At 37.3% G+C, this 12,798-nt stretch overlaps 1 protein-coding gene across 3 annotated transcripts in view; it reads left to right on the top strand.

The window, feature by feature from the left end:
- Positions 1–12,798, top strand: part of PLCL1 (phospholipase C like 1 (inactive)) — a 332,470-nt gene that overhangs the window by 251,955 nt on the left and 67,717 nt on the right. For all 3 annotated transcript variants that reach the window (XM_019428364.2, XM_053906572.1, XM_053906574.1), the window contains 2 exons: positions 2,341–4,815; positions 7,389–7,592. In XM_019428364.2, coding sequence (XP_019283909.1) covers positions 2,341–4,815; positions 7,389–7,592 — 2,679 coding nt within the window. The remainder of the gene's footprint in view (positions 1–2,340; positions 4,816–7,388; positions 7,593–12,798) is intronic.

Genomic DNA, 12,798 nt, shown 5'->3' with positions numbered 1-12,798 from the left:
ACTTGTTTTTTAACTTAAGGATGAGGAAATTGACTACTATAGGATAATTAAAAATCACAACTCTCTGAAAAAGCATGAGCTAAGTTGTTAAATGCCAGGGCATCAAGAAACAATATTCTGTAATCTGTACAGATTTTTTTTATTCTGTAAATAAATTGGGTAATTTATATCTTTGTCACTTGAACATCAGATAAGTATTTGAGTTAATGAATCATCCCACCAACATCCCATAACTAAATCAAATTTTGTTTTCTTTTCACAGGCAAGGTTTTAGTCAATTGAATAATAAATCATCCTGCCTTTTTTTCTGAATCACAGGATAGGGAGGCTCTTACAGACAGGATCACAATTAAATAAGCCCTCAGAGGAGAGATTCTATCCTGTTTTAAAAGGAGGCCAGGGAAGGAGAGAGTCCTGACTATTTTGGTCAGACTTTATAGTGCTTAAAATAGTAATATCATGTGTCTGTTTTTAAATATTTTCAGTTTATCACTGAAGATTTGTCTTAAATGCAGAGGTCAAGAATGAATCAACTTCTTGATAACCCCCAATATCCTGGTCAGATCCTGCAGTGACCAGGTGTATGAAGAAATGTTCCCCTTCCTTCAAAAAGGCTCATCCAATAAGAACCTACAGTTTACAAAGAATATTCATGCACACTTTTCCTTTTGAGTCTCACAACAACACTATTATATGTAAGGATTACTGATTCCTATTTAAAAGCCGAAATTAAGAATCAGGGAGGCTAAGTGACTTACCTAAAGTCATATATTTACTGAGCAGAAAATTACAGCTTGAGACTAGTTATTTTTATGTAAGGGCAATGCCTTTTGCATTTGACGCTTTGCTGCTGTTTTGCTATGCTTATAAAATCAGTCACTGTAAACATGCATTTAGGTGCTTTTGTGTAATTAGTTCCTGGGAGAATTATATGAATTGGTGATCTGGTTGGGAACATTATCAACTTCAGTCTGTGGTCTGAACAGAGGAAAGTATAAAAAAATATCCAGTTTTAAGTGGCATTGGTCAGATGCTCAGTGTAAAGGAATTGGGAGTGATAGATATAGTGGACAGTCTGGGACTAAGATGATATCTGTTATGTTACGAATACAAGGATTGGACCTGTAATTTGGGAAAGACAATATGTGAGAAGGTCAAGATATATCCAAGAACAAAGTAGCCACAAGAAATAATTAACCTGCTTAAGGCACACTAATCTGAACACAGAAAGTCTGATGCCATCAGCACTGTGGTTCAGGGAAGTGTGGCAAAATGTGCTGAGGATTCTGTGAGACTAAGATGCAGAGACACTTTCAGAAAGAGGTAAAATGCAAGGTGCAAGTGTTCTCTGTGAAATTCTATGGTGAAAGGCTTGAAAATTTAATTTACATTGGAAGAACCTTAAGAGTTAGTGGAACCATTAAGATTTCTGTTTAGTTCTGAGCTGTGGCTACTAATAGCTTTATATTGAAACACAGGTGCTGATTCTCATAAAGTTCATCTAAACTGTGTACCTCAGTCTACAAATTTGATCAAGTGAGAGTCATCTGTTTGTCATTGGCTTCCAATCTGACTTTCAAGAAACTTACTTCCTTCAAAATAGTTTGAGGGGAAAAAGCGACTTTTAGTTATGGTATATTGTCAGTCCTGGGGTGTTTGGGTGGCTTAGTGGGTTAAACATCCGACTTAGGTTCAGGTCATGGTCTCACAGAGCCTCTGTGTTAGGCTTTGTGCCAACAGTGTGGAACCTCTTTGGGATTCTCTCTTTCCCTCTCTCTCTCTGCCCCTCTCCTGCTTGCACTCACTCACTCTCTCTCTGCCTCTCAAAAATAAAAAAAAATAAACACTTAAAAAAGGCATATTGTCAGTCCTTTTTGATATAAAGTATATTAAGGTGAAAATCTTTTATTTGAACTAGTTTTAAGTTTAAAACTTAAATTGTTGCAAAGTATAAATGAAGAAAACTTTTTAAAGAAATCCAGCATTATTTCTTTCACATATCTATAGGGACTTGAGCTAGGTTGTCAAAGTACCTACATGTAGTGGTTCTTAGGGAATCTGCTTTAATGAACAAATGAGTGATTTGTAGTTAACTTAATAGTTGCTTTTATTTCAAAGAACACCAGGCATTTGAAAAATAAGTTTTTCTTTCTAAAGCTAATAATATCAATTTTCTTGGCAATTTGTCTTTTTCTGGAACTGTGAAAATGTGAATTTAGGCCAGCCTCTGTCCAAATAATCATAATATCTGAATGGAGTCTGAGGAGTTCATATACTGTTATTGAATTTTGTCTATTTTCTAAGGGAAAATTGATTCCTTATTTTCAAATTATTTTACAGGATCCTTCTAACCAAAAATGTGGCGGAAGAAAGAAAACCGTGTCTTTCAGCAGCATGCCCTCAGAAAAGAAAATCAGCAGTGCGAGTGACTGCATCAGCTTCATGCAAGCTGGCTGCGAACTGAAGAAGGTCCGGCCAAATTCTCGTATTTACAACCGTTTTTTCACTCTGGACACAGACCTCCAAGCTCTTCGCTGGGAACCTTCCAAGAAAGACCTAGAGAAAGCTAAGCTTGACATTTCTGCCATAAAAGAAATCAGACTGGGGAAGAACACGGAAACATTTAGAAACAATGGCCTTGCTGACCAGATTTGTGAGGACTGTGCCTTTTCCATACTCCACGGGGAAAACTACGAGTCTCTGGACCTGGTTGCCAATTCGGCGGATGTAGCGAACATCTGGGTTTCAGGTTTGCGGTACCTGGTTTCTCGAAGTAAGCAGCCCCTTGACTTTATAGAGGGCAACCGGAACACGCCGAGGTTCATGTGGTTGAAAACAGTGTTCGAAGCAGCAGATGTTGACGGCAATGGGATTATGCTGGAAGACACCTCTGTAGAGTTGATAAAACAACTCAACCCTACCCTGAAGGAATCCAAGATCAGGCTAAAGTTTAAAGAAATCCAGAAGAGCAAAGAAAAACTAACCACACGAGTGACAGAAGAGGAATTTTGTGAAGCTTTTTGTGAACTTTGCACCAGGCCGGAAGTGTATTTCTTACTGGTACAGATATCTAAAAATAAAGAATATTTGGATGCTAACGATCTCATGCTCTTTTTAGAAGCTGAACAAGGAGTTGCCCATATTACCGAGGACATGTGCTTAGACATTATTCGAAGATATGAACTTTCTGAAGATGGCCGTCAGAAAGGGTTTCTTGCAATTGATGGCTTTACCCAGTATCTGTTGTCACCAGAATGTGACATTTTTGATCCTGAGCAAAAAAAGGTTGCTCAAGATATGACCCAGCCATTATCTCATTACTACATCAATGCTTCTCACAACACCTATCTCATAGAAGACCAGTTTAGGGGGCCTGCTGATATTAATGGGTATGTTAGAGCTTTGAAAATGGGCTGTCGAAGCATTGAACTCGATGTAAGTGATGGTTCAGACAATGAACCCATCCTTTGTAATCGAAATAATGTGACAACACACCTTTCCTTTCGAAGTGTCATAGAGGTGATAAATAAATTTGCCTTCGTTGCTTCTGAATACCCACTCATTCTTTGCTTGGGAAATCACTGCTCCCTACCCCAGCAGAAGGTAATGGTTCAACAAATGAAAAAGGTCTTTGGCAATAAGCTCTATACTGAGGCACCTTTGCCATCAGAAACCTACCTCCCATCACCAGAAAAATTAAAAAGAATGATTATCGTCAAAGGAAAGAAATTGCCTTCTGACCCAGATGTTTTAGAAGGAGAGGTCACAGATGAAGATGAGGAAGCAGAAATGTCTCGAAGGCTGTCAGTAGATTACAATGGGGAGCAGAAGCAGATCTGGCTGTGTAGGGAGCTCTCTGATTTGGTCTCTATCTGTAAATCTGTTCAATATAGGGATTTTGAACTGTCCATGAAAAGTCAAAACTACTGGGAAATGTGTTCATTTAGTGAAACAGAGGCCAGCCGAATTGCAAATGAATACCCAGAGGATTTTGTAAATTATAATAAGAAGTTCTTATCAAGAATCTATCCAAGTGCCATGAGGATCGATTCCAGTAACTTGAATCCACAGGACTTTTGGAATTGTGGCTGTCAGATTGTGGCAATGAATTTTCAGACTCCCGGTCCAATGATGGATCTTCACACGGGCTGGTTTCTTCAAAACGGAGGATGTGGTTATGTTCTAAGGCCGTCCATCATGCGAGATGAAGTTTCTTACTTCAGTGCAAACACAAAGGGCATCGTACCTGGGGTGTCTCCTCTAGCTCTTCATATCAAGATCATCAGTGGTCAGAATTTTCCAAAGCCCAAGGGAGCTTGTGCCAAAGGAGATGTCATAGATCCTTATGTTTGTATAGAGATACATGGAATTCCAGCAGACTGTTCAGAACAAAGAACTAAAACTGTACAGCAAAACAGTGATAACCCTATTTTTGATGAAACTTTTGAGTTTCAAGTAAACCTACCTGAGCTGGCCATGATCCGTTTTGTCGTTCTAGATGATGACTACATTGGGGATGAGTTTATAGGACAATATACAATACCATTTGAATGTTTGCAGCCTGGATATCGGCATGTTCCCCTGCGCTCTTTTGTGGGTGACATCATGGAGCATGTAACCCTTTTTGTCCACATAGCAATAACTAATCGAAGTGGAGGAGGAAAGCCACAGAAGCGCAGCCTGTCAGTGAGAATGGGGAAGAAAGTTCGAGAATATACCATGCTCAGGAATATTGGTCTTAAGACCATAGATGACATCTTTAAAATAGCAGTTCATCCTTTACGAGAAGCCATAGATATGAGAGAAAATATGCAGGTAGGAAAAATCCCAAACTTTCCCCCAACCTGCTCCTACTTCTTCCTACCCTTCTCTTACCAGGGAACATTGTATTTTACTTGTGATCTGATTATAGAAAAAAATTATCAGAAAGGTTGTATAAACTCAAAAACCACCAAATTAAGTGCTACCTGTGAAAGCAGATATATTTCATGTATCTGATTATAAATGAATGCTATGTTAAATTTGGCCTGAACTAAACAAGTTAATATAAATGCTTTATACATCCATTAGATATCCCTACCACATAACCAAATAGATATATGGCGTTGTGTATATGAAACGATGTAAAAAGAATAGACTATAAAATATTATATGTATGTACAATATATAAAATATTATATATACGTACAATACTAGTTACAACTATATATGTAAAATATTTGCAGATATGAACATGAAAGGGAAGTTGAAGTCATATAAACAAATATAATGCCTATCAGTTTATTTTAGTTAAGTGTACAACAGCAATAATAAATTACTCCCATTAGAAAACACAACTAAACAAACAATATTCAGCACTTGAACATGTTGAAAACTAGGTAGCCTTCTCTTAGAAATGTGGTTAAATTGAAAGTTGAAAGACCATGGATTCTGGCTTAAACTCTATCCCCTTATGATCTTGAGCAAAGTTTTTCAGATCCCTGATCATCAGTTTTGTCCAAATAAGGTAATGAAAATAGTAATACATCACAGAATTATTATTAGAATTAAATGACAGTATATGTAAATTTCCTGGTGCTGACATGTGGGAATTCAATGTTAGTTTCTTTCCCTTTATTAATGTTGTAATCAGAGATGGTTGCCAATTTCTTTCTTCAGTACCATTGAATGTACTTATTCTAGGCTCATATTACTTAGAAACCATCAAACAACAAATACTGAGTTCCTGCAATACTCAAGGAGGTTTTGGTTAGCAGAAGTAGCAGTCTGAGAGCAGAACAAAAGAGGAACATTTTTCAATGCACCTAATTTGCTCCTTTAGCTAACATTCGAATAGTAATTCTCACCCCAAAAATCCCTACTTTCAAGACAGAAAACAAGCTAGAAGAAGTTAGGTGATTTCCCAAATATTGCCGTTAGTAAATAGGAATGTTGGGCTTTAAATCCAGAATTGCTGACTACCAAAAATCATTCATGGCTTTTAGTCAGGTGATGCTGAACCTCAAATCCATCATTTGGTGAAGACTTTATTTTTACATTATTTCACAGAGAAATTCAACATAGACTTAAAATCAGTTTAAATAGCTAAAATGGTAGAAAATAGTATGACACATAAATGACATATAAACACTTAGATGGTGAGCATTTATTTGAAGTGGTTGCCTTAGCCACTGTTTTAAAAATAGGCTCCAAATATTAGCATCTTCTACATGACTTTTTCTGACATAATTCAAAGCTATTATAAATCCCTGTTTCAGATTAGTTATGTCATTTCTACATCTTATTTTGTATGTTACAAGTAGATTTTATTTATTTCTATGCAATTCTTTTTTTTTTAATTTGAAAAAAAATTTTTAATGTTTATTTTTGAGGCAGGAGAGACAGAACATGAATGGGGGAGGGTCAGAGAGAGAGGGGGACACAGAATCTGAAACAGGCTCCAGGCTCTGAGTGGTCAGCACAGAGCCCGACGTGGGGCTGGAACTCACGGATGGCGAGATCATGACCTGAGCCGAAGTCGGATGCTTAACCGACTGAGATACCAAGGTGCCCCTCTATGCAATTCTTAAAAATATATCCTTTCCACATATTATGTGTTTAAAATGCATGTTAAGCAGAGTTGGTTATACATAAAGTTTTTTCAGATAGCATTGATAATTTATATCATCCCAACACATAGTCTTTTGGGTTAAGAATTGTTTGGAGCCTAATCAGTAGAAAAATGAAATACTATCATTGTCACTAAATTCGTTCGACATAGAATAGATTAGGTACTGCTTCCTGTTAATAAAACACAAAGTAGGCATAATTCCTATTTCAAATGAATTTTAAAAGCCTGTATCATGGACAAATGTAGCTATACATGAAATTTGTTTCAGTATGTGCACCTGTCAGGTGCATTTCTGATGCGACGACAAAGAAATACCATTGATGGTTAGTCGAATGGAGGATGGTGAGTAATTGCAGCCTGCTACCTTGAGGGGAAAAGCTCACAGAAGATGCACTCCAACGTACAATCATGGACTTATTTTTATGATCATCATGATACAAATCAAGTAAGATATTCACAACCAGCCAATGCTGATTTGTGTGAATATTCCAGTGCTCTGCTGTGAAAAGCACTGTGTAGCCTTGGTTCACAGTCTGCTTTACTTTATGGCATAATGTGGCAGTTGCTAAAAATTGAGAAAGATGAGGTGTAATCATGGATTAGCTCTGTGTGTCATCTCTGCACATTACATTTTTGGTTGATTATAATCCAGTTTCCTCCAAACATGCATGCATTAAAGGGTATACTTTTAATGAATATACTTTAGTGTAAACCTAGAAGTGCTGGGGGTGATGTGTCATGTGGTCAGAAGTATAATTCCATGTTTTCTTCCCCACAGAATGCCATAGTGTCTATTAAGGAGTTGTGTGGACTTCCTCCGATTGCCAGTCTGAAGCAGTGTCTGTTGACCTTGTCCTCTCGGCTCATCACCAGTGACAATACTCCCTCAGTCTCTCTTGTGATGAAAGACAACTTTCCTTATCTGGAGCCTCTGGGGGCAATTCCAGATGTGCAGAAAAAAATGTTGGCTGCCTATGATCTGGTAGGAAATTGTGACTCTATATTTCTTACCTGAATGTGTGTGTGTGGGGGGGAATCATCTGGCAGGGGCTCCTTTGTGTAACTCTGATGAATAAATAACATTGCAGGTGGCAGACAGAGCACACCCACTCAGCTTCCCCTAGGTCCCAGTGAAGACCTCTGAGGCAGTGCTTTGAACCCAGAGCTCCACAGATTACAAATAGAAATTCTCTGCTTTAGCAAGGAATGAATTATTGATAAAGTCTTCAAAAGCACAATTTTTGACCATCTAAATGATGTTAGCCTGCAACATAACCATTTAATTGTATACCTGTAGGAAATGAATTTATGCTTCTCACTGCTGTATGATGTTTGAGACAAAATATTTCTCTGGAATTTATATTTCTAAGATGATACTATTAAATGATTTTTTTCTGACTATATAATGGAGTTTATGTAGCAATTAAATGTAAGGATAGTTATATTTTTGCATCTCCTAATTCCATAAAAAACTAAGGAGCAAATGAAAAATTGGAAAAATTTGTAACGTATATACCAGATAAAGTGTAAACTATCCTTAAAAATCAGTGAGAAAAAAATGGGGAAAAATCTTATGTCAATTAGGTTTAATTTCAGCTTGATAAAACAAACAGTGCAACACAATAATGGCTTAAAAATACAAAGTTTTAGGGGTGCCTGGGTGGCTCAGTTGGTTAAACATTCGACTCTTGATTTTTTGCTCGTAATCTCATGGCTCATGAGTTTGAGCCCTGCATCAGGCTCTGTGCTGACAGTGTGGGGCCTCCTCGGGATTCTCTGTCTTTCTCTCTCTACCTCCTGCCCCTCTCTCAAAAATAAATAAATAAACATTAAAAAAAATACAGTTGTACTCCTTCAAATAAAAATCTGGACCCAGCCTTCCAGGATGAAACTTCTATAAAGTTCTTAGGAACTTAGGCTCCCTCTACCTTTCTGCTCTACCATCCCTGCAGTGTGACCATTATTCTTCTGGTCCAAAATGGCTGCTGAAGCTCCAGCCATAAAATCTGCATTCCAGTCATCAGAAATGATGAAGAGGAAAAGAAAGTATATCTTCTGCCTTTAAGGACATTTCTCTGAAATAGCATAGATCATTTCTGCTTATATTTCATGAGCTAGAGTTAAAACAGACACACTTAGCTGAAGAGGAGGATGAGAAGTATCTATGTCAAGGGGCTATATGCTCAACTAAAAGTTATCTCTTCTGATACTAAGAAATAGAGGGAGGAGAGTTATTAGGGAATAAAAATAGTCCCTTTTTAATGTTTATTTTGAGAGAGTGAGAGAGTGTGTGTGTGTGTGTGTGTGTGCACACGCACACGTGCACACACACACAAACACACACATGAGCAAGTGAGGGAGGGGCAGAGGCAGAGAGAGAAAGTGAGAGAGAAAGAGAGAGAGGGAGAGAGAGAATTCCAAACAGGCTCTGTCAGCACAGATCCCGACGCAGGTATCCCCACAAACCATGAGATCATGACCTGAGCCAAAATCAAGAGTCCACGTGACCGAGCCACCCAGGTGTCCCATAAATATTCTTTACTTCAGAGATGAACAGGCAGTTCATGTATCTCTTCCTCCTAAAAAAAAAAAAGACAATGAAAACCTAAAACCATATTTAACCTTAAAATGAGTTTTAGGTTAAAGATATTAAAGAAATGTAGTGAGATAGTCCCTCTCATTGGCACTAAAAAATATCATACCTCTGATAGAGAATTTAAGATAATGGATACTCTCACCCATCTACCTCTACTGGGAAAGCAAATTGATATAATCTTTTGGGAGAAAAATTTAGCAATAGTATTGAAAATGTTTACCTCATTTTATTTATGTATTTCTTTCCTGGGATTTATTCTAATTTTTTTTTAAATGTTTATTTATTTTTGAGACAGAGAGAGACAGAGCATGAACAAGTCAGGGCCAGAGAGAGAGGGAGACACAGAATCTGAAGCAGGCTCCAGGCTCTGAGCTGTCAGCACAGAGCCCGACGCGGGGCTCGAACTCACAGACTGTGAGAACACGACCTGAGCCGAAGTCGGCCGCTTAACCGACTGAGCCACCCAGGCGCCCCATCCTGGGATTTATTCTAAAGCAATAATGATATGCGTAAACATTTATGTTTAATAATGTCAACATAGAACTATAGTTAAATGAAATATAGTAAACCAAGATGTACGCTCTTGAACACACTAAAATCATGCATTAGAAGAATATTTAAAGGTATGGAAAACTTCTCATAACATATTTTGTGAAAAAGTCTGGTTATAAAAATATACACTATAGGATTTATATTGTATTTACATGTATACATATCTACAATGTCAGCAAAATATTCATAGTAAGTATTTTTAAATAAAGAGAGTGAACTTTATTTTCTTATTTATGCTTTTCTAATTTTTATTCTCTATTTGCCAAACTCTTTACAAGGAACCCAACTAATTTTCATAATTGAATAATATTTTATCATTAAAAAATGAGTAGAGGAAAAACATTTGGGATACACATCCTATAACTGAAAAAGAAAAAACCCCATAGAATGCATTCTCCTTCTGAATTATCATACCTCTTATAAACTGTATTCCATGACTGCTGGGGGAAAAGTTCACCTATTACCTATATCTCATTTTTCATGAAATCAGTTTTTTCATCATAAAAGCAGGGACTGAAAGCTATTCAGTGAATAGGTATAATTGCCATTTAAGAGGTGAAATTAGGGTACTAGTTGCCATAGAGACAGACAGTGGAAATCACTTATTCCTCCAATTCTCTGTGAAACTAAGAAAGAAAAATCATTCCCTGGGAGGGGAGCCTATTCCCCTGGAGCTGGGCTTGGAAAAGGCAGCTTACAAAAGCACCTGGACTGTGGTTGGCCAGTTTCCATTTCACATCTCCAAGTGTCCGATGCTGTTTTGTTTTTTCAGTTTTATCTGTGGGAGCTAAATCTGAACATCAACCTTTTCTCATTTGTATTTTTAAAATGCAATTTGTAATTACAGGCTTAGCATGGTTTTCCAAAGCTTAAAGTAAAAGTTGGAGTAGAAAACAGAAATACTTACAATGATATATTCATTTATAGTTCCCTATGGAAATGATTTATGGAAATAATTTTGAGTGTAAATATCCCTATGCCAAATGGCAAAACTCAGAAGACCTTGCAAGTAATTGAAAACTCTTTTGACAGCTCTGCTGGGTTATTTCTTTTAGGGAGGAAGTGGGTAGAAACAGATATAAATAATGATGATATTAGCCTCGAATGTGAAAACACCATTTTTACTTTCTAGGATCTGCATTGTATTGGTTGGCACCTTCAAGCTCTTGATATATTTGTGTTAATATTTATTTTAAAGAAGTCTTCTAAGATACTCTGCAGATCCAGAATGATCATTTAAAACACATAAATCTGATCATGTCACTTTCCTGCCTAAAATCCTACATTGGCTTCCCATTAATATACAATTGAAACTCCTTACTGTGGTCTATAGTGTCATTTATGATCGTGGTGTATAGGGTCATTTATGATCAGGCCTTGCATACCTATCTCACTCCCCTCTCCCAGCCTCCTCTGCCTCTCCCAGCCTCACCCCCACAGTCTTTCTTCTGTTCACTCCCCCCAGCCACATGGGGTTTCTTTCTGTCTTCAATCAGGTCAAGTTTGTTTCCATCTCTGGGTTATTTTATTTGTGGTTCCCTCTGCCTGGAATCTTCTCTTGCATGAATAGTTGCTTCTTATCTCTTAATTTTTAGTTCAAATGTCATATCCTCAGAGAAGTCTTCCCTGGTAACTGTCCCCACTTGTTGCTCTGTCACATAACCTTTTGTATTTCCATCATCCTACTTAGCAGTAATGAAAAATATTTTGCTTGACTTTTTGTTGAATTTCTGCCCTCCTTTCCCCTTCAATTTGAATGTATACTCCATGAGGGCCCAGACCCTGTGTGTTGCTTCCTACAGTTACCTCCCTCATCTAAAACAGTGCTGGCATGGACTATATTGCCAATTAATGTTAGTTGAATAAAAAACAAATAGAAGCATTTATTGTTGGTAGAAACAGTATAGTTCTGATCCCATAATTGGTGGGTTTTATGGTAAATCTTTAAATCTCCTTTGTTTTACCTCTATGACACCACTGTAACCAAACTGTTCTCCGTCTTATACTTGTAGTTAAAAAACCCCTACAGACAAAGACAAAACTACAGAGACTGTAAAAAGATCAAGGGGCTGGAGATGGGCCACAGGGTGGGGTGAGGGAGGGAGGGATGAATAGGTAGAGCACAGAGGATTTTTAGGACACTGAAACTATTCTTTTTTTTTTTTTTTAAGTTTATTTATTGTGAGAAAGAGTGAGAGAGCATGAGTAGGGGAGGGGCAGAGAGAGGGAGAATCCCAAGCAGGCTCTGCATTGCCAGTGCAGAGCTCAATGCGGGGCTCCAATTCATGAACCGTGAGATCATGACCTGAACTGAAACCAACAGTCAGGTGCTTCACCAACGGAGCCACCCAGGCACCCCCACTGAAATTATTCTATGTGATACTATAATAGTGGATATATATCATTACACATTTGTCAAAATTAATACAGCATATAACAGAGTTAACTCTAATGTTAAGTATGGACTTTAATAACTGTGTCAATATTGGCTCATCAACTATAATAAATGTACCACATTAAAGAAAGATGTTAACAGTAGGAAAATGAGGATGGGCTCAGGGCGTTTATAGGAATTCTATGTAGTTTCAGCTCAGTTTTTATATAAACCTAAAACTTTTTGTAAAAATAAAGCCTAAAAAAATCCTTTACAGACTATTAATAAAAAAAAAGTTGGATGACTAAGGCTGAAGATAAATCCTGGGTGGTGGTGGTGGTGGTAGGGGGGGGCACGTATTCCAAAATGAACAGCTTGTATGTTCAACTTAGACTCAAATCACTTAAATATTTGGATTTCTCAAAAATGGTAATGAATTATATAGACGCTATCCAAGAGGAAAAGTTGTAACTACTAAAAAAAACATAGAATACATTTACAATAAAAAAAGACCTGAAGTCATTTCTGAACAGATACAAATTTGGCTTATTTCAGTATCAAAAGAAACAAATCAGGCAACAAGTAACCTCCATTTACTGAAAGCCAACCTGCGTGTTATCAAACTATCCTATTTATCAACGGGAAATAAAATGAAAATATTTTAGA

The sequence above is a fragment of the Panthera pardus genome, unplaced genomic scaffold (genome assembly GCF_024362965.1).
Source record: "Panthera pardus isolate Hobbes unplaced genomic scaffold, ASM2436296v1 HiC_scaffold_10, whole genome shotgun sequence".
Classification (NCBI taxonomy): domain Eukaryota; kingdom Metazoa; phylum Chordata; class Mammalia; order Carnivora; family Felidae; genus Panthera; species Panthera pardus.
This window is presented reverse-complemented; position numbering and strand designations above follow the sequence as displayed.